The following is a 21,065-nucleotide window of genomic DNA, read 5'->3' on the forward strand; positions in this document are numbered from 1 at the left end:
GATGACTGAGAATTTATTTTCATAATTAAACAATTAAACATAATGCAATTAAACATACAGGCTGAAAATAAAGCATCACTACAGTCTGTGTTCTGGTTTTAGAAACAGATACATGAGCAGGTTAAACTTTAGTTTTTTGATAAATGTGTAAAAATGCGTAATGATTAGCAATGTGGCCTCGCATCACCTGGGTCAGGGTTCGATTCCCGCCTCGGGTCCATGTGCGTGGAGGTTTAATGTTCTCCTCATGTTCGGTGGATTTCCTCTGGGTTTTCCGGTTTCCTCCCACAGTCCAAAGACCCGCCTTTAGTCTGATTGGTGTTTCCAAGTTGCCCGTAGTCTGTGAGTAATCGTGTGCTTCTGTGCTCTGTGATGGATTGGCACCTCGTCCAGGGTGTAGCCCTCGTTCCCCCTCTTCCTGTGGAATAGGTCCCAAGGCCCCAATACATGACCTTAAATATCTGACACATTTGCAAACAAGTTTTTAGTCATAATTGAACAGAAACTGTGGTTGGAAATGTGGCGTATTGCCCATCACAATGTTATTCAATGATAACGTACATTCACATCACCCAATGAGGAATTCTGGATTCTGATTGGTCAATTGCTTTATTTGTTAATTTATCAAAAGAGGCCGTAATTTTAATGCTTTTATCAGTTAAAAAATCTACATAACAACCCAAAACCAACTGAAAATGAATAGAAACCTACATTCAGAACCTCTAATGTAATCTCAGATAACGTTACAGATCTTTATCTGCTCACGCAACGGTGCCAATGCGTTCCCTCGTATCGATGTGAATTCATGCATATTATTTATATTTTGGTCATTTTTGCTCACAGTAGTCATCAGTCTTTAAGACGTCCCTCTCATCAGCCTGCACGTGTCCACGCGTACTCAGCTTTCTAAAAACGTTTCACACCCACTCAGGCTCTCTGACCCGCTGCATGCATTTTCACATCTTAATAAACTCTAAAATCTCACAGTCTGACTTTGTCATAGTGACCGAGCAGATGCTCAGAATGGCCCGGCTCTGCAGGACGTCCATTTAGCTCGTCTGGTACCTCGGCTGATTTCATGTTCACTGGGATCTCGAATACGGAGGAAGTTTTATTTATTTATTTATTTATTTATTCATTTTAAGGCAGATCTTTTATAATAATAAAAAAAAAAAAACAGAGAATGCTGGACACTTCCTTATGCTATTTTAATTAAATTTGATGTTTATTTTCCATCGGAACAATTTATAAATGAGTCAATGTTTATTGAATTATTTCACAAAAAAAAAAGAATTTCTAGTGTATAAAAAATAAAGAAGCAGAAACCTTGTTTCTTTGTTTCCCCCATTTTCATTTCAGAACATGAATTAAATATATGCAGTGTACACGGACCTTCGACTAACAGCTATTACTCTGAAGGTTTTATTTTCTTTTTTTTTCATGGTTGAAAGCTATAAGACTTTGAAAGGAAAGAGGAAAGAAAAAGAAAAGATCAAAGGCGTCTTTTCCCGTAATCTGGTTTGATATAGCCAGCTTTCTTTTCATGTGATGCTGCTACAGGTCTTCTTCTTGTCTGAATGGATTACATACAGCTCAGGATGCGCTTTATTCCTTTCAGCTATCACACGGCAGAGTTCTGTGACTCACCAGTGTGCATTACAAACCCTTAATGTCTGGGGTTTAAAGAGGAGAAATGGGAGATTTCAATGAGTATGGCAGGTTCTTCAGTCTGGGGGTACTGCAGCAGCTTTAGCGCAGATTTGCTGAAACTGAAATGATGGACAGAGTTGTAAAGCTCTATATCTGTCTACGTATCTGTCTCAAGCTGGCCTTGTCAAGCGACGGCGGGCCGCGGTGTCCAATGACTTCATGTCAACAGTCAGGCTGTAGAAGGAAAATACGTACATGACTGGAGACCTCAACCTCTTTCAAACCACAGGTGTACACACACACACAATCAGGGTTGCCAGGTGTTTTGTTTTATCAGTGGTCAGTGGTAAACTCAACCAGGGAGGCTCAATCAGTTAAGGCTGTGGGTCAGGGGTTCAAGTCCCAGTGTTGAGCCCTTAATCAAGACCCCTAACCCTGTCTGATGTTTGATTTTTTTTTTCTGATGAGTCTCACTAGTTTCCTTATGAACACACAGCTGTTTAGTCTCAACCCTGTGAGTTCTCTTATTCAGAGCGACTTACAAAATTGCTTTGAAGTTTCTTTTATAGGCTACTGTAGATCCTTACACCGGGTTACTAGATTATTAAGTGTAACCATGTATGTGGGCCTCTGACCTGACTGTATGGACAGTTCTTTGCCCAATGATACCCGTTATTGCAGATTTATCCCTGTATTTGTTTTGATATTTACTTATGCAGACCAGTTCTTAACTGTTTTTTTTTTCGTCCACAATCAATCAATCAATCAATCAATCAATCAATAAAAATGCATTAACATTTGAAAATAAATCAGAATCAATAATAAAACAAATTACAACAATCATTAGAAAATGATAAATTATCATCAAAAGTGATCAAATATGATAGATCATCTCATCATTTTCTCCTGTACACGGGGTCATAGGGGGCCTCCATCACAGGACACACACACACACACACACACGCCCACGCTCATTCACACAATACAAGCATTTTGGGAACTTCAGTCAGCCTAAAGAACCCTTTGCATTGTTTTCCTAGTGCTTGCACAAAGAACCAAGGCGGGAATTGAACCCAGAACCTGGAGGTGCATGGCAACAGTCCTAACCACTAAGATGCCGTGCTGCTCAACATAAAACAATGCAAATATAAAGAATAAAAAAAAAAAGTAATTGACGTTCACGGCAGTGTAGTTGTTAGCACTGTAGCCTCGCACCACCAGGGTTAAGGGTTCGATTCCCGCCTCTTGTGTGTGAGTGTGGTCCTTCCATGCTTGGTGCGTTTTCTCTGGTTTCCTTCCAACGTCCGAAGACATCCCGTGACCCTGTACAGGATACATTGTATAAAGAATGAATTAATGTATAGTTATCATGTTTTCTTTTTGTGGTTTTGAACTAATTATCCGTGTGTGTGTGTGTGTGTGTGTGTGTCTTGGCATTCCAGTAAACTGTTCAGGAATGTGTCGTTAAGAGTCATTGTGTTGAGCTGAAGTTAATCTGCAGTGTATTTTCACAGCTCTAATTGTACAGCGGTCCGGATATTGCCTCGAAAATGAAAACCTGAGAAGTTTCCCTTTGAATTAGAAGCTAACGATCTGCTTCTCCCATTACCTTTCTTTTCACTAAGTCCAAATCCCGACGGAACTCCGCAGAGCCGAAGTGGGAATCAATGTCTATCTGCTCCGTATACCTTTCAAAATAGGATTGACCCAGTCGGCCAATTATCTCAATGATTTCCTTTTAGTCCATTTTTTTCCCTCCTCACTTGCCCTTTTTTTAACTTCCACTAACAAGTTTCTGGCTCGATGATCAGCAGGGCTTGCGGGTAATTTCTTCTCACGTTCATGATGAGATATTTGCTGGTTTAAAGAGAACAAGATAATTTATAAAGCGGTACCTAAAAAGTTAATTGCCGATTGTTTTATTTTATTATTTATTAAAAGCTGATGCAAGTGTGTGTGTTTCTGGCTGCAAAAAAAAAAAAAAATCCTCGCTGAAGCTGAAATCTACTGAAGGTCATATAAACAAAAGCTTTTCTTTCTTTCTTATTGCTTCTCAAATTGTTCCTTTTTTCTTTTTTTTTATCTTCTCTGCATTCCGGCTGGTCAGGTGGTGCTAAAATATAAATGAATTCTCCAGAACAGCAGCTCAGTCAGCACTCTGTCAGGTCTATAGTAATGCGCTCATCCTGATACGTCATTGTTTCTATAGTAACAGCTCAATTAGCTATTAAAAAGATTTAAGGAACATGTTTATGTACTGTAACGTATGGAAGGAGTCTCCAGTGTCAGTGTTTTGTAACAGTCAGTGATGACGCAGTAACTGAAAGGTTGACATGGAAAAGTCTTCAGGATAGAAATGATAAAGGATTGATCCTGTTCCAGAGTGATGGAAAAAGGTCATGTGACCTGATGAGTCCAGACTGATCCTATTCCAGAGTGATGGAAAAGGGTCATGTGACCTGTGGAGTCCAGACTGATCCTATTCCAGAGTGATGGAAAAAGGTCATGTGACCTGATGAGTCCAGACTGATCCTATTCCACAGTGATGGAAAAGGGTCATGTGACCTGATGAGTCCAGACTGATCCTATTCCAGAGTGATGGAAAAGGGTCATGTGACCTGATGAGTCCAGATTGACCCTATTCCAGAGTGATGGAAAAAGGTCATGTGACCTGATGAGTCCAGACTGAGCCTATCCCAGAGTGATGGGCGTGTCAGGGTGAGAAGGGAAGGACATGAAGCGATGCACCCATCATGCATAGTGTCCACTGTACAAGCCTCTGGAGACAGTGTTATGATCTGGGGTTGATCAGTTACTCAGGTCGAGACTCAGTAACGTTATGGGGCAATAAAATGAAGTCAGCTGACCACCTGAATGTACTGTATGAGTTTCTTACATTAACTTGCTAGTTCATCTCTATGACTTGAATCATTAAGTTTATTTAGTTTAATATTTTTCTTTCCTTCTTTCATTTGTAATTCCAGCAATTATTAAAGTCGCCCTGGCCGGGATGGATCGCGAGATGAGGGAGGATTATCTGGTGGTCATTCAGGCTAAAGACATGGGTGGTCACATGGGGGGATTATCCGGGACCACCACAGTCACAGTGACGCTGATGGACGTCAACGATAACCCGCCCAAATTTTCAAAAGGTAAAAGGATCGACCGTTGTGTTCAGTAGAGTTGCTGGAAAATGTCAGTTACCATGAAATCTCACGCTTTCGCCTCATAGGCTCGTACGAGTTCACCATTTCAGAAGACCTCGGCATCGGAAAACCCGGCGGGCGAGTGAAAGCGAACGACCGAGACATCGGAGAAAACGCAAAATCAACGTACAGCATCATAGCGGGAGACGAAAAGGACGTGTTCGAGATCACGACTGACTCTCAGACTCAGGAGGGAATCCTCACTCTGAAAAAGGTGAGAATCATTTCATTACCGTTACTTTAGAAAAGAAACATCAAAAATAAGAGGATTTTAAAGGGCAAATGTTTAGTCTAAAATGTATTTACTCAATTGTATTTTAACTATTTATGATAAAAAAACAAACAAAGAGAGTTCAGAATGTGTTTAAAGTGCAAAACTATAATCTAATAAAATAAGTGACGTAATTAGACGAGTTAAAGTGCATTTTTCCTGCAGGGATGCTGAAGTCTTGAATTTGTTTTTTCAGGAGATAACTGTAACGGCTCAAATGTGCATACACTTACCGGCCACTTAATTAGGTACACCTGTTCGTTAGATTTGCATTGACTTGTTAATGCAAATATCTAATCAGCCAATCACACGGCAGCAAGTCAGTGCATTTATAGACCTGATGATGATGATGATCTGCTGAAGTTTAAACTGAGCATCAGAATGAGGAAGAAATGTGATTTACATGTAAGTGACTCTCTGCTGATCTACTGGGATTCTCTCACACACACACACACAAACATCTCGAGGGTTTACAGAGAACGGTGTGAAAAAAATTTAAAATTCAGTTCAGGGCAGTTCTCTGGGTGAAAATGCCTTGTTTATGCTCGAGGTCAGAGGTCAGAGGAGAACAGCCAGACTGGTTGGAGCTGATAGAAAGGCAACAGGAACTCGAATACCATCTCGTTACACCCGAAGTCTGCTGGAGAGCAGTTAAACACCCGTGACCACATCCCTCTCTGAGCGCAGGATAACGCTCAGTGTCACAAAGCTAAAATCACCTTAAACTGGTTTTATGAACATGACAGTGAGGTCGATGGACTCACACGGCCTCCGCCGTCACCAGATCTCACTCCAACAGAGCACTTTGGGGACCGTGGTGCTGTTCGGGGAGATTTGCATCGTGGACGCCGAGCCGACGAATCTGCAGCGACCATCGTGTCAGGATGGACCGAAATCTCTGAGGAACATTTCCAGCACCTTTTTAAATCAATGTGACAAAGAATAAAAGCAGTTCTAAAGAAAAAACGTGGTCTAATCCAGTACTAAGGTATACCTAATAAAGTGGCCATTAAGTGTAATTAAGTGGAAATCACTGAAAAGTTTCCAGCGCAAATTAAAGGAATGTATTAACGCTCTACATCAACAAATTGTAAAAGAAAGATCTGTGTGTGTGTGTGTGTGTGTGTGTGTTTAATTACTAAGGAATGTGTTTATGTCTTCATGTTTCTGTCAAATGGGAACTTAATTATATCCGTAACAAAAATGTGAGAAAGTCGTAGCAAAATAATCTGAACTTCTCACACACAAGCAATGATGTTTTTCTTGTGTTCATGCACCATCAAAGCTTAAAAATGTTCCTTTTTAAAAAATAAAAATAAATAAATAAATTGATAAATTAATAAAAATAAAAAGAATGAATTCATAACTTCATTGGCAAGGTTTCCTGTTAAAAAATGCATGGAAGATCTGATAAAGCTCTGTTAATGTTTTTCATTGAAATGTTTCGTTCGAGCTCGGCCCGTGCCCTTACACTTCCATTATACGTCGTCCCATTAACGTCTGACAAGGACGTCCTTTAAATGTCCTCCTGTTCGCCGAGTGTCCTTTGTTAGTTCTCATCTATTTGATTAGCCATCAATGCAGCCTCACTGGAATCCGTCAAACGTAAATTCATTATTCCAGAGAAATAATTTCAGACGGTTCTAATAAGTGTCTTTTTCGAAGCGTTAGAGACGTCATCTAATATTTTACAACACACACGTTATTTGTGCGAAATGCTCCTGCGCAAACAGCACTCGCATTTAATATGCACATAATCTCCATATTCAGTTTGCCTGAATATCAAAGAGCAGACGGCGTATCTAATAAAGCGCCACATGTTTTAGTCATGTTACTCGCTCGCAAATTATAGACGGAGACAGCGCTGGGAAGGAGATGTCCTTGAGAGATAAGAGCACTTCATCGTCCTCTAATCCGCAGCTAGGGCCCTGTGCATTTCCGTACAATGTCTCGTCCATATGCAGATCCTGGCATCATTTAAAAAAACAAAACAAAAAAAACCAAACTCATTCAAAATACAAACATAATTCATCTGTTACTCAAACACTCTAGTTTTACAAGGTTAATGTTGAGGTTATGTTTATTATTCTTTTTGTAGAAAGTTTATTATATATTATTGCGTCAACAAGCGTTAAAAGTTTGCATTTGTCTTAGTTGGAGAATAAAGTATTTTTAAATTAAGTTTTTTCTACGCACAGAAATACAAATAGTGAAATATAAAGGAAGCAACAGAGATGTTAATTTCCTGCCTACACAACTATCTTACGTATATTTTTATACTGTCTGGTTTAAAAGTCCAGTTTTTCCCTCCTTCCTCTTTCCTTCCTCTTATCATATATCCCTATAAAGCAGTGTTGCCCCATGCATTTACAATTTACCTTCACCAGATTGTGATGGTTTATCTTAAGCAACACGATGGTGTAGTGGTTGGCCCTGTTGCCCCGCACCTCCAGGGTTGGGGGTTCGAATCTCGCCTCCGCCTTGTGTGTAGAGTTTGCATGTTCTCCACATGTTCGTTTCAGGTTTCTGTGGTTTTATCCCAAGACTGTTAGGTGCATGTAATGTTTGAGTACAGAGTGTGTGTGTTTGTAACTGGTTGGTGCACAATCTACAGTAGGATGCACCCTTGTGACTCTAAACGGGATAAGTGGTTTGAAAAATGAATGAATGCTTCACCTCCCGAATAGTTATATTGTTATATCCTTTACGTCTGTAACTCTAAAGTACGTCGCCAAGAAATCATGCTAACGCTATAAGCAGGAACGCAGTAGAAACCAGTTAGGACGTACTGTAGTATTATCTCCCTTGATGTGGAATGGCTGCAGCCTATACAGTAAGGACGCAGTCGAAGCAAGATACAGATAGAATGTAGTACGAAGAACGTAATAACGGTGACATTAACCAGTTACTGGAGTAACTGACACCTTTAAGGGACATCCTACATGCCTCACTGTGATGTCACTGCATCGTTAGCGGGTCTTTCTGTTCAGTTCAGGCTTGTCCTATGACCATGGTGAGTCCATGTCTCTCTGTAGAAGACGGTGCATGCAGCAGGATATTAGCACGTCTACTGTATGTCATGTTTAGGGAATTTAGTATAATTACTGGATCAGATTCCTCACACCATCACATTAGGTTTGAAAATCATCGCGTGCTGCGTTATTTATACCAAAACCCTGGACACAATGCCAATGTAATGTGTGATGAGCACCTGGTGAGGAATGGGTGTGGTCTGACCAGTACATAGTAATAGCTTGGTTTTATCTCATCAGACCTGTTGAGCTGGTGATCATGTGCATGATGGGAAATCAGTGACAGCATGATTAGCGCATTGAGAACCTGACAGAGACGCAGCTAGCATGTAGTATGGACCCGGTAAATGCGTATATTTGTCATTTCGTCTGCATGACCCTCTGCGTTCTGATTGATTTTTGACACAGTGGCAACATCATGGTTTCGTCACAGTGTGACGGCGTCGATGGTCGTTATATACGGAAAACTATGAATTCATCAATGAAAGGACGATTCCAGAATTGGTAGCTCAGGATCAGTTGATTGTTTTCCTGTAACAGCACCTCAGCAAGTGTTTTACTGATTGGAAGGTTGGGGGTTTAAACCCCAGCACCACCAGGTTGCCACTGTTCAGCCAATGAAGTCACGACCCTTAATCCTATCTGCTCCAGGGGGCATTGTATCCTGTCTGATCCTGCCCTCTGACCCTGTGCTCATCATTTCATGCTGTAATTCTCACATCACTGCTCTGAACGAGTGCTTTAACTCCGCTTACTTAAACAGAAAACTTAAACCCCATCTTCTGGCCAATCAGAATCCATAATTTAGCGACACAGTGCAATAGGTCTGTGGTTAGAGGTCAACAACAACAAAGAGACAGGGGACAGACAGAAGCTCGTTTGTGTGACATTTTGAAAGAAAATTCCGCTGTTAGTCTTCGCGTGCCTCTGCTCTCAGCTTGGAACCCGTCGCCTGCATCACTAATCGTATGATGGATGGCACCTTGTGAGAGCGAGACAAACAACATCCTCCTCACCTCCAGACTCACGTGGAGTTCAGGAGAGACGAGCGGATAGACGAGCGGAGAAACACTACCTTCTGTTTCATCGCTGTTTAGCTTCTGGATCTTTTCGTGAACACATTAGTTTGCTCCGGAGCGATTTAATCCCTGAATCCCCGGAGCGTGATTTAAAAAAAGAAAAAAATCAAATATCTCAAATCCTCCTGTTATGATGTATTACAATGGACAGGAAGCCAGGGACTGTCTCTTTATTTCTAAATAGCAGGTAAGCCATAAGATATGTCAGAATAAACAACTGGGACTAAAACCTGAACCTCTACGCTCGACTCAGGGGCATTTACACTAATCTTCCTGAGCAGACTCAATCTGTTTTTATGGTTAATTTTTTTTTTTATTTTACAATAACTTACCAAATTTTTGGCCCAAATATTTGCTCCGCCACTAAATATAACAGAATCATCCGACGTTATCTCCACCCTTTGTTACGAACAAGGAAGATCAAAGGCGTTTTAGTTACATGTAGTTGCTGGATCAGGGGACGAGATACATTTTGTGACATTGTGTAGTTTCAGTTTAGCCCAAACAGAGTAAGGGGTCATGAAAAAAAAAGACAAACCCCTGCTTTAAACTTGGAGTGGAAACTATTCTGCAGGAAATTTTTGCATTCAAGATACGTGAGATTTCAACCCCCCCCATTCCAGGCTGTTACAGTCACACACTCAAACTTGTGCTCCAAAAAACAAAAAGTCGTCTATGTGCTTCAGGACTTGAGCATGGAGTACAGCCTCCACACACTTTCACACACTCCATACACTTTAGCATCATCCAGAGGGATGGCAAAAAAATTTGATCCGAAAAAAGCAAGCGGTGGTTGTGTGGAACGATGTGGGTCAAGTGACAGCCGTATTTAGCCTCCTCATACAGGCATAATGAAATAATGCACCAGAAGTATGGCTGACTCGGTGCACTGGATCAAAAGGCATGAATTATTGTTGAAGAATAGCGGGCCGCGATGCTACTTTCCCCAAATGGAAGAGCGCCACAGAGCACAGGGACTTGTTGAAACGCTCGGAAAATGTGGTAAACTGCATGATCAAGCACCTTCCTGATGTAGGGAATACAATAATGCGTCTCTTAGTCATCACTTCCATAGGTATAAAGAAGGGAGAAAGAAGGAGGAAACTGCCAGTGTGCAGATTTTACCCGAGCTCGGTTTGGTCAACAAACTGTTTCTATTTTTTATTTATTTATTTATATATTTATCTATTTATATGTTTTACATGAGGGCAGGGCAGATAAAATTTTAAGCCACTCTCACCACCGTAATAATGAGCTGTTTTTCATACTGTATAATGGCACATCCCGAAGTGTTTCACTCCTATTATACTACTATTTATATTATCTTTTAACAATTACTACTTGATTTGTTAAAGAATGACACATTCACGAGGTTATGGGGATGGTAAATAAATTTAATACATGTTGTCACTAATTTTCCATCATTTTCCATCATGTACACGATCACGCTCCCTGCACACCAGGTCCGATCAGATCATTTCCTTACTCTTACCAGATGCTTATCGCACACTTACAGCGTTCACATTGCGCCTGGCTGATTGGTATAAAGACCAATCATGAAGTAATTGTGTGATAATGGTGATAATGGTTCTGATAACCTGCTGCATGCCCACCATAAACCTGGTCAGCACCAGAAGAAGGTAACCTAAACTTAATGTGGTCTTCTACAACATGTCATGGATCTACCATGGTCATGGCACAAGCCTGTAGAGGGCGCTGCGAGAACTCGGAGCAATTGACGGAGCAACAATGCAGTGATGTCCCAATGACGACTCAGTCAGGACACCATCCTGTCTTTCCCATCTGGGCCATGCTAGTGGTACATCAGTAATTGGTCAATGCTGTCGTTATGACGTCCTTATTAAGTTCTTACTGCGTCTTACTTTAACCACGTCCTCATCAGGACTGCATTTCTGCCAAGTTGTACAAGTTCCTAATGCGTTCATGCATTATTTTTTGGATGTACTGTAGATCAGTGTGATCAGTCCTGTTCTCACTTCCTGTACTGTATGATATGGCAGATTTCAACAGTCATTCCCCCTCACCAGCATCTATTCTTCCTCCTCGTGAAAGGAATAAGACAACTTGTCTTTGTGCTCATAAAAACAAGACAAACAAACAAAAAGAAGCACAAACTTGTCTGTACCAGAATCGTTAGAATCTACTGTTTAACCGTTACAAAGCACTGACACTGGAGACTCCTTCCATTATTGTTGGACCGACTTCCTGGGTCTGATGCTAGCGTGGAAGGAAAGCAGTTAAAGATGTCATGCTCTGACTCTTTCAGCTGATTGGACGATGTGAGTGTAATGATTGTAGACAAACTGTAGCTAAGAGCATGCAGTACTGCACATGGTAGCTACAGTACAGAGCCTCGCACCCTAAAAGACTGTATGTGTGTGTGAGAGTGTGTGTTTGCTGTGCGCGCCTTTCTTAACTACGCTTCGGTCTTTCTCTAAAATCCAAAGAGAGAGTTCGAGTCTGCGAGGCAGAATGCTTAGTGAAAATTAAATCAGTTGCTATAAATTATTCTCCAGAGTTCTTATGGAGCGAAGCGGGGCTTGAACCCATCGTACTGTATTAGAGCAGAGAGCAGAGGTGAGTGTGTCAGGCTGAGATTTTTACACATTGTGAATACTGAGGAGACAAATAAATAAATAAATAAATAAACAAATAAATAAATAAATAAAAAAGAGGCTCCTGTTCCTTTCATCATATTCACAAATATTCATCTGTTCTGATAATCATTGTAAATCATCAGCAAATTGCTTTTAGGGGATCCTCCTCCAATGGCTGGCTGCCTCCGAGAACACATTAACCACGTTAACGTCATGGTTTTGTGGGCCAGCGTAATTTTGTTTTCAGCAAGCACAAACATACAAATTATATTTTTGGTGATTGCTTAACAATTTGCAATGCGATTGTTGTGATTGCATTAGATTAACCTTATTTGCAGGCTCATCTAAATCCCAAACAGATGCCGTCTCAGCGCACAAATTAATAACACTTCCTACGCTTCAGGTGAGAGCGCCATTATTGCCACTAAATAACATTTTTGTTGCTTGCCGTTATTGCGTTAGCGGCCGTGTCGTCCCTCATGCTGTGGATCAGCGTGACCTGTAGACCCCGTGAGCTTCCATCCATCACTGCTGCTGTACTCATTAGTGAAAACAGATTTCTCTCTCTCTTTTTCTGTTTTTTTTCCTCTATCACTTCTTAGGCTCTGGACTACGAAAGCAAAAACTTTTACAACCTCACGGTGGTGGCGACTAACGTTCGGCCTTCAGCAACCGGAGCCCCGTTTATGGACCAAACGACGATCAAAGTCATCATAGAGGACGCGGACGAGCCCCCTGTCTTTACAAAGTCCACTTATGTGTTCGAGGTGCATGAAAACGCTGCCATTAACACCGTCGTCGGAACCGTTACAGCCCGAGACCAGGACGCTACCCGCAGCCTCATCAGGTAAAGACTCTCCACATATCACTTTCTCACTTTATTTTCCTAGTCTACTACATCTGATCACTTTTTCAGACCAGTGCTTAGGTTATTACTTTGGGACTTGGCTAATTACAAGCGAGCGGAAGTTAGTTTAATTAACAGGAGGTGAAAGTAGTCTTGGAAGAGTAGTTGTCTTCCCGGTGTTATTTAGCCAAACGGTGAGGAGAATAAACATGGAGGTGGTGGACAGTCCTGAGAAACTCACCAGATCTACTTTATATTTCCACTTATTTCACTTTAAAATATAAGTTATGTTAACTTTCTTATTCCAGGGTTGAATCTTGTTCCACACACTAAGTAGTGCCCTTGATCAGGAGATAAAGAGGGATTTGGATAAATATTATTTGTTGGATAATATTAGTTGGATAGCATAAAGTACAATTAGCAAAATAGTCTAATTATTGCAGGCAAACTTAGGAAACTTTTTTTTTCTAAATTGTTGCGTATTTATTTTATAAAAATATTATTATTTTTTATTATAATTTTTTATTATTAATCAAAAAGAAACAAACAATAGTAAAATGAAAACAAGTAATCTGAGAGAAATCAAATTATTAGCAAATAAAAAGTGAAAATTTCAACATATAAGAACAACATACTGTACAGTATTCAGTGTTTAGTTTATGTTTATTATTATAGATAAAAAGAGAAAGTATTAAACATGGAACGGTGGCACCTCGACATACAAATGTTCTGTTCTGGATGCGGGTTCTTATCCTGAAATTTTGTATTGTCGGTAAAACGCATTTTCACTATAATTATATTTTTGCATACAAAACATTCGAAACAATTAATAAATAGACATTAAACCTTACTTAATGATAATTTATGATTCCTCTTGGCACCAACTGCTTTAAAAACCAAACAGAAAGTGTCTCCCTTTTGTACTTGCTATGGCCTTGCTAATGTTTTTGGGACCCATGGTGCTGTGTCTTCACTAAATCTTACACAAAATGCAAAAAAACACACAAAAAAAATTTAACTCCAGGACACAACATGCAACCGAATGTATGCGCAAACGGCTCAGTCACTTGTATGTCGCAAATGCTTTGTATGCCAAGGCACATTTCTTGCAAAATGGAAAATTCGCAAAGTTACTAAGCCCAGGTACTGCTGTAATCTGAAAAAAATTGAAGAGAGCAGAAGGATGTTCTATACAACATCTACAGTACGGTATATCGAGTTTTGTGCCCTATAGTGGAAAACTACAGTAAATCCAACATGGCCGTCCATGGGTTTGTGTGTTAGGGTTGTATCTTGTGTTCCCAGCAGTCTTTCAGCCTTGAGGAAACAGACTTTCCAGTTTAGCGCCCCAGAGTAAAGAAGGTGAAAGATACAGTAGGTTCCCCAATTTGTTTATTTATTTTTCACCCAGATTTTAATTCTCTAATCTACAGAATCATCTATTAGATGCTAAAAAGAAACTGTTTACAAACTTATGTATCATCTTAACGTCCATTTTGTTTCCTGCACTGGAAATTCTGGCACACTGTGATTTCCTTCTTTTCTCTTCCAAGAAAAAGAAAAAAAAAAACTCCTCACAAGGACACCTTGCCTATAGGTTATACAGGCAATTTCTCCCAGTCCAGGCCAGAGTTTCATTAGCTCTCCAGTGAGTTGGCGTGTTTCAGGGACAACACTCAACAGGTTGTGTAATTACACTGGGAATTGGGAAAAGTAGAGAAATTGGGTGTTTTTTCCCCCTCTCGGAGTTCATCCAGAGTGTACGTCCTGATGATTGCCGGGTTTTTTAATTTTTCCCGACATGGAAAGTCGGACATGTTACATCTTACACGGAGGCGCTCTTTAGTGGTGCCAAACATCTGTCTGCTGTTCGCATTTTGGGGTTAATCGCTGTGTAATAACAACAAAAACATCTTTTATCTCAATGGGAGTTGAAATGGCTGAGTTGTGGAACGACTCGGGCGTCATCCTGTGCGCTTGCCTACTGTAGCGTACACACTTCAGCATTTTATCGTTTAATCTCTGCACTGATTTACACTACAGCGCTGTCGAGTTCTGGATTCTGATTGGTCAGAAAGTGTGCTTTCATTTTTATAAGAAGAACAGCTCAAGTTCATATTAATACCCTGAGTTTAATGTATGGTTCCAGTCTGTAGTACCAGCTGGCTCACAGGGACATACGGTATAATGTGTGTGTTTGTTGACATGGTGAAGTGTTCTATAAGGACAGAGTTATGTATTAGTGGAAGGAGTCTCCAGTGTCAGTATTTTCTAAAGCGTTAAAGCTGCCTTTGATACACAGCTGTGTATACTTTATTGTTTCTGTGGAACATCACATGCTCCTTTTTGTTTGTTTGTTTGTTTGTTTGCCTTATCCAACTTTGCAACACAAATTAATTGTAAATCTAATTGTCTAGATTTTTAATAAATGACTAGTTTTTGCAAAATACAAAAAACTGCACAAACATTTTCTTGTTGGAATCCAACAGTTGGAAACTGACGCTTTGTTGTTGTTGTTGTCGTTTGTCAGTGCAAAGAAATGTTAAAGTCCTTGCCTTTTATAATTAAACATGCACTAACTATATATTTTATAAGTATAAGATCAGTAAACACCAGTGTATTTTTAGCTAAAGGCCATAATTATGCCTGGAAAAATATTTGAGTGTTGTATTTTCTCTTGTTTAAGAAGAAATAAACAGAAAGCCCCAAACAGCCCCATTATGTATCCTGACACCGTTAAACTCCTGCTCGCGCGTGCATGCGTCGTCCGTGTGAAAAGGTTTCTCGACGACGACGCTGATTGCATTTGCCGAGCGGCGCCGTGTTCCATTGTGTCCGTGCACCGATTTTTTTATTTGTAAGATGAATTACTTCTATCCCGGGGCCATCAAGTAAATTATGTTTGGCAAAACCTGATCAAGCCCACTTCGGCATCGAGAAATACATTATGTTTTCCAATATTTCACTGAGGCTGCGGGATCCTTAAGTGAATTTCGAGGCATAAAGTGGCAAAGTCACTTTCCCGCCCGACTACCGGCACAGATAATGTCATTTAAAGGTAAAAGGCACTTTGCAAATGGAAGAGCAGAAAAAAGAGAAGTGGCAGACTAACACATCTTTACGCCTTCGGTTGGGTTCGAGCATGGATTACCTTGTACTCCTTCGAATCAAATCAAATCAATCTCTCTCAGTCTCTCCCTCCTCCTTCTCTGTTCTCCATCACTTGGATGTTTCTTTGTTTTTGACTATTTTTGGTTGGTTTTTGTTTTCTCTCCTGTACACTCACGACCTTCTTCTTCCTCCACCCCCATACCCCCCTCCCCCCAACCCCCCTCTCCCTCCATCTTCACAAAAAGCCCAAAGCTATACTTAATGCACTGAAGCGTGAGACATTGCAGGTAGACTCTGGTCGAAACAGAGCCGCATTTTTTTTCTGTCGAATGTTTCGCTTGAAGACGCGCAGACATCAAATGCACTCTGGAGGGAAAAAAATAAATAATAAATAAATAATAAAAATAATGACTTAAAATAAAAATACCCTAGAGTGCAGGTTTCAGGATCCAAAATTTTCTATTTATCTCTCATCCTCTTAGCAGCAGAGCTGTTTTAACGGCCTGCTTCTGTCTCTTCTTACACTCGCACACGTGCGGCGTGATCCGGCTCATTAGGATTCGTTTCAAATCCACGGGACATGTTTTAATACCTCGTCCTCGCTTGTTTTGTAATGTTCGCATTTGCAGGCCTGCAGTATTGTGGAACAAACCGCGCATCTGTGACCCTCCCCGCGGAATAACTGACCTAATAACAAAAGCAAACGACACTCGCTGCAAACCTCCAGCCGCACTCGCCACTCTGCTCCGCTTCTGCCCTGGATTGAAGGATGTGCAGAGAGAAAAATATCACCAACATGAAGCGCTCATAACACTCTCATACGGTATCACATGTAATTTCCTATAATGCTCCGATTTCCCTACTGCACCTAATTCCACACAGCAAATGAGACGGTTATAATAAACTGAAGGCTCCATATGCATCCTGGATATCCTCATCACATGAACACATCCCGCTTCAAACTCCACGTTATCTCCAGAACCACTCATTTCCTGGATTACACATTTAACCTTTCAGTTGTCTCCAAAACCTCCATATATTGCTACTGTAGTTTGATTTCCAGGTGATGCTGTAGCCCCCGCAGGAGCCTAGAGAGAGCTGATTGGCCGAGCTCTCTCAGCGGGGTTGGATGGGATTTACTTAGCGCTCATCCGAAGATCGCTAGTTCGATTTCCGAGTGACCTGACTGGCGCCCTTCATGGCCCTGTCTAGTAGTAGGAGTCTTAATGTGGTAGTGCCCAAGTGATGGTGGGGAACTGGATACGAGTAAATTAGCGAGAAAATCAGGGAAAATATGTATAATTATAATAATTGGAGATGGCACAGTGACTCACCTTGCACCTCCAGGATCTGGGTTTGATTCCTGTCTCTGGTTTCCTTCCACAGTCCAATATATACCATATATATATATAGTATTAAAAATATCTAATTTATTATTTAATTTAATATATAATTTAAAATATAATTTAATTTAAATTTTCACACACACACACACACACACACACACACACACATATATATATATATATATATATATATATATATATATATTAATCAAACACAGTTGTGATATGTGTCAAAAATAATCGCAGTATTACATTATAGATAAAATTGCAATATAATTATAATTATTAATTAATATAATATCATAATGTAATAATATAATGTAAAAATAATCATAATAATAATAATAATAATAATAATAATAATAAGAAGAAGAAGAAGAATTAAAAGCTTGCTCTGAATGTGTGAACCGTTTTTTTCTTATTCCATGTTCCTGTGTTTTCTTGTCTCCCTGTTTTATGATATACTGATTATAAGGATTAGAAAACACCTTGTTTTTGTTGGACGTATAGTTCTGTACAAATGTCCTGAGCCACCTCATTTTTGCAAAGTGCCTAAATATACAAAAAAAAAAAAAATATCGTTTCTTTACCACCCTCAGCAGCGACCTCATTTCCCCTCTCGTCTGTTCCAGCCACTCAGCGTTCAGCATCAGCAGTGTATTAATCACCGCCTTATCTTCTGTCATCATCTGCTTTAGGTTAGATGTTTTTATGCTTGAATGAATCACCTCCTGGGTGGCGCTGTGGGGGATACAGTGGGATAAAAATCATTAGTGTGGAGGAGTGAGGGAGTGAGGGAGGTGGGGGAGTGAGGGAGGTGGGGGAGTGAGGGAGTGTGTTAAACAGATCCTCAAGGTGAGTCTTTATGACTTCAGAAGTAGCTTTACAGGACTGGAGAAAGGATAGGATTTGGAAATAATCTGATTGGGAAGTGTAGATCTGTGGGGCGTCCATGCGACCAAGGGGAAGTAATTACTGAAGACGTTCATGGTCCCGTTCGAAAGTGAGACAAAAAGCATTAGTGTAGATTTAATCTACAATCTGAAATAAATAATAAATAAATAAAAGGAAGAAACATGAAGAAGTGTTGAGGAAGAATTATAAAATACCACCAGCAACACGTCCCCAGTAGAGATGCGCGACTAAACTAATTTTACAACTGAATCAGTCTTTTGTTGGTTGATTCAATTAATTGTATCAGTAAATCAGATTTTGATTCAGAATTGATGTTCACTTTTTAAATATTTTTATTTTATATATATATATTTTTTTTTTTCAAGCTTTTGCAGAAAACAGCTTGCATCTTCTGCAAAATAATTCTTCTTCTTTCGAGTTAATGGCAGGAATGCTGCAGTACAGCCACCTTGTGGACTGGAGTGTGGGGCAAAAAAGGGAATAAAATATAAAATAAAATAAATAAATGATTATAGCTATGAACAAGATATAACATTTAAACAATAAACAGCACGAATTGTACCACATTTTAGTATTTAATAAACAGATTTAGTGGTCTATGATTCTTCAAAACCTAAAAGAAATATAGTTGCTAGAAAAAAACATTCTGTAAACATTAGTGCTGTTGAATCGAAAGGAAAAAAGATGCTCAGAAATCACATTTATTCATAGACAGTCTGAGATTCCCAGCTCTCGTCCCCAGTCTCCCCATTCTCAGTTAAACCTAAAAACTCTAAAAGCTCCTAAAACTCCCAGCTTGTTTTTCAGGATGTAATTCAAACACTGCATTTGACCTCTTTATATCAGTTTAACGCGAGCATGATTTCATGACGAAATCCGGTGCAAAGCATTTCCCGATCTCCACACGGCGCTGCCGTCAGTGTGCTGGTGCTCAGCCCCGCCGTACCATGCACTTATACAGCAGATTAAAGCACCGCCAATAACAGCAACTACAATAATCATGATGAAAGGACAGAAATAAATAAAAAAAAAATTAAAGAAAAAAGTAGAGTGATAAAAAGCCACTAAGTGAGCCGGTCTCGTTGCAGATATTTAGCCTAATTAAGCATTTCGCTTCATCTTTAAAAACCTATTACTTTGCTTTCGCTTTGTTTCCAGCCGTAGATAGCGGCAGCTCGGACACGAGACGACGTTAATGGATTCGTTTAATCATGCAGTCTAGACTCGAGCTTTGAAATCTGACCTCCATCTCACAATTAAACATAAACATGAAGCAGATTTTCGCACAAATGTGTGTAAGCTGGTGTTCGGCGATATTTACAGTGTTGACACGTGTCTCCCTCTGTCTCCCTCTGTCTCCCTTTTTTAAACTCCCCCCATTACTACCACTACCATCACCAAACACCCACCCACAGCCTGTCCTGATTTCTCCCACACTACCCTGTGTACTTCTGTCAGTTTGATTGACGTGTAGCAGAACATTTCAGGCTCTGTCTCTCGGTGATACGTGAAAACTGTCAGAGCCTGACTGAAAACCGCTCAGCCACCTGGAGAACGCTCCCAGGTGTGTGTGCGTGTGTGTGTGTGTGTGTTTTTCTCCTGACGGACACTCTCAGCCACGGAGGTATCACAATGTCACGGTTAAGTGCCTACACACTTGTGTGATGATGTATCAGTGTAATAATGCAGCGTGATGATTAAATCTGAAACATCATTAGCATTCAGCGACAGCAGATTGGTTGGATATGATACAAAAAAAAACAGCATTTATTTTTTAGAGATGACAGATACTGTAGCCACGCCCTGATAGGTGATTGACAGCTGTAAATGCAGACTAAAAAAGCAAACAAACACAGACACAGATCTAGCCAATCAGTGTGGACGGAAAGGGTGAAACTTTCAGTATTGTTACTATCAAACATTAACTGACCTCGTTTATATCGTAATAATTGTAACATCCTGACAAATAAAATTTAGCTGGTTAGCTACATTAGCTTAACGACACGCCCACACGCCCTGTGCCACACCCACTCAGTATCTTGACTGGTTAGAGCGTACTGCTATTTATCCCAAAGTCTTGAGTCGATCCCTGTTTGGTCCAGTTCATGTGTGAAAACGATTCCTCGTGCTCCCAGAGCCGCTCTCTTACACAGTCCTGGAATATACCTCGTGACATCAGTGAAGAAGAAACCCTCCATGGATGTGATCCTCTGGTGATTCAGTACATTCAGGTGGTCAGCTGACTTCATTTTATTGCCCCATAACGTTACTGAGTCTAGACCTGAGTAACTGATCAACCCCAGATCATAACACTGTCTCCAGAGGCTTGTACAGTGGACACTATGCATGATGGGAGCATCGCTTCATGTCCTTCCCTTCTCACCCTGACACGCCCATCACTCTGGAATAGGATCAGTCTGGACTCATCAGGTCACATGACCTTTTTCCAATCTTAATGCTCTCTAACAAACTGGTTTTCTTATGGACACACAGCTGTTTAGTCCCAGTCCTGCGAGTGTGTGTATGCTCTCACTTTTACTATTAAGCATGAAGAACATGCAAAGTCAATGTACACGGAGATGGGAATCGAACCCAGATCCTGGTGGTGCGAGGCGACACTGCTAACCACTACACCACCGTGGCAGGTTGATTTATTCAAAATGTAAAATTTTTTTCAACAGATTTTGTTCAACAGTTTTCCTATTTTGTTTTAAGAGTGTGAAGCAGTTTTTAGTCGGTTTAAATCATGTACAGTCGGATTTGAATGACGTGCGCGGTTACAGTCAGCAGTTTATTAGAAACGGGGAACTGAATGGACATAAACTCTGTGTTTTAAATCTTCACTCCAGCTCGCTGTAAGTATAGCATGTAACCACGCTACGAGGCGGTGCAGGTAATAATAACTCAAATTAATGCGCTTCCATGATGACATGCAGTGCAAAACATTTCAGATGTCATCCCTGCTGCGGCGTTAATGTCCATCCCCACCA

The 21,065-nt window shown here is 40.4% G+C and overlaps 1 protein-coding gene across 1 annotated transcript in view; it reads left to right on the forward strand.

The window, feature by feature from the left end:
* cdh8 (cadherin 8) overlaps positions 1–21,065 on the forward strand; it is a 132,154-nt gene that overhangs the window by 95,343 nt on the left and 15,746 nt on the right. The window contains exons 5-7 of the mRNA XM_053492673.1: positions 4,635–4,802; positions 4,883–5,070; positions 12,459–12,703. Of these exons, the coding sequence (XP_053348648.1) occupies positions 4,635–4,802; positions 4,883–5,070; positions 12,459–12,703 (601 nt within the window). The remainder of the gene's footprint in view (positions 1–4,634; positions 4,803–4,882; positions 5,071–12,458; positions 12,704–21,065) is intronic.

This window comes from Clarias gariepinus, chromosome 3 (assembly GCF_024256425.1).
Source record: "Clarias gariepinus isolate MV-2021 ecotype Netherlands chromosome 3, CGAR_prim_01v2, whole genome shotgun sequence".
In the NCBI taxonomy this organism is placed as follows: domain Eukaryota; kingdom Metazoa; phylum Chordata; class Actinopteri; order Siluriformes; family Clariidae; genus Clarias; species Clarias gariepinus.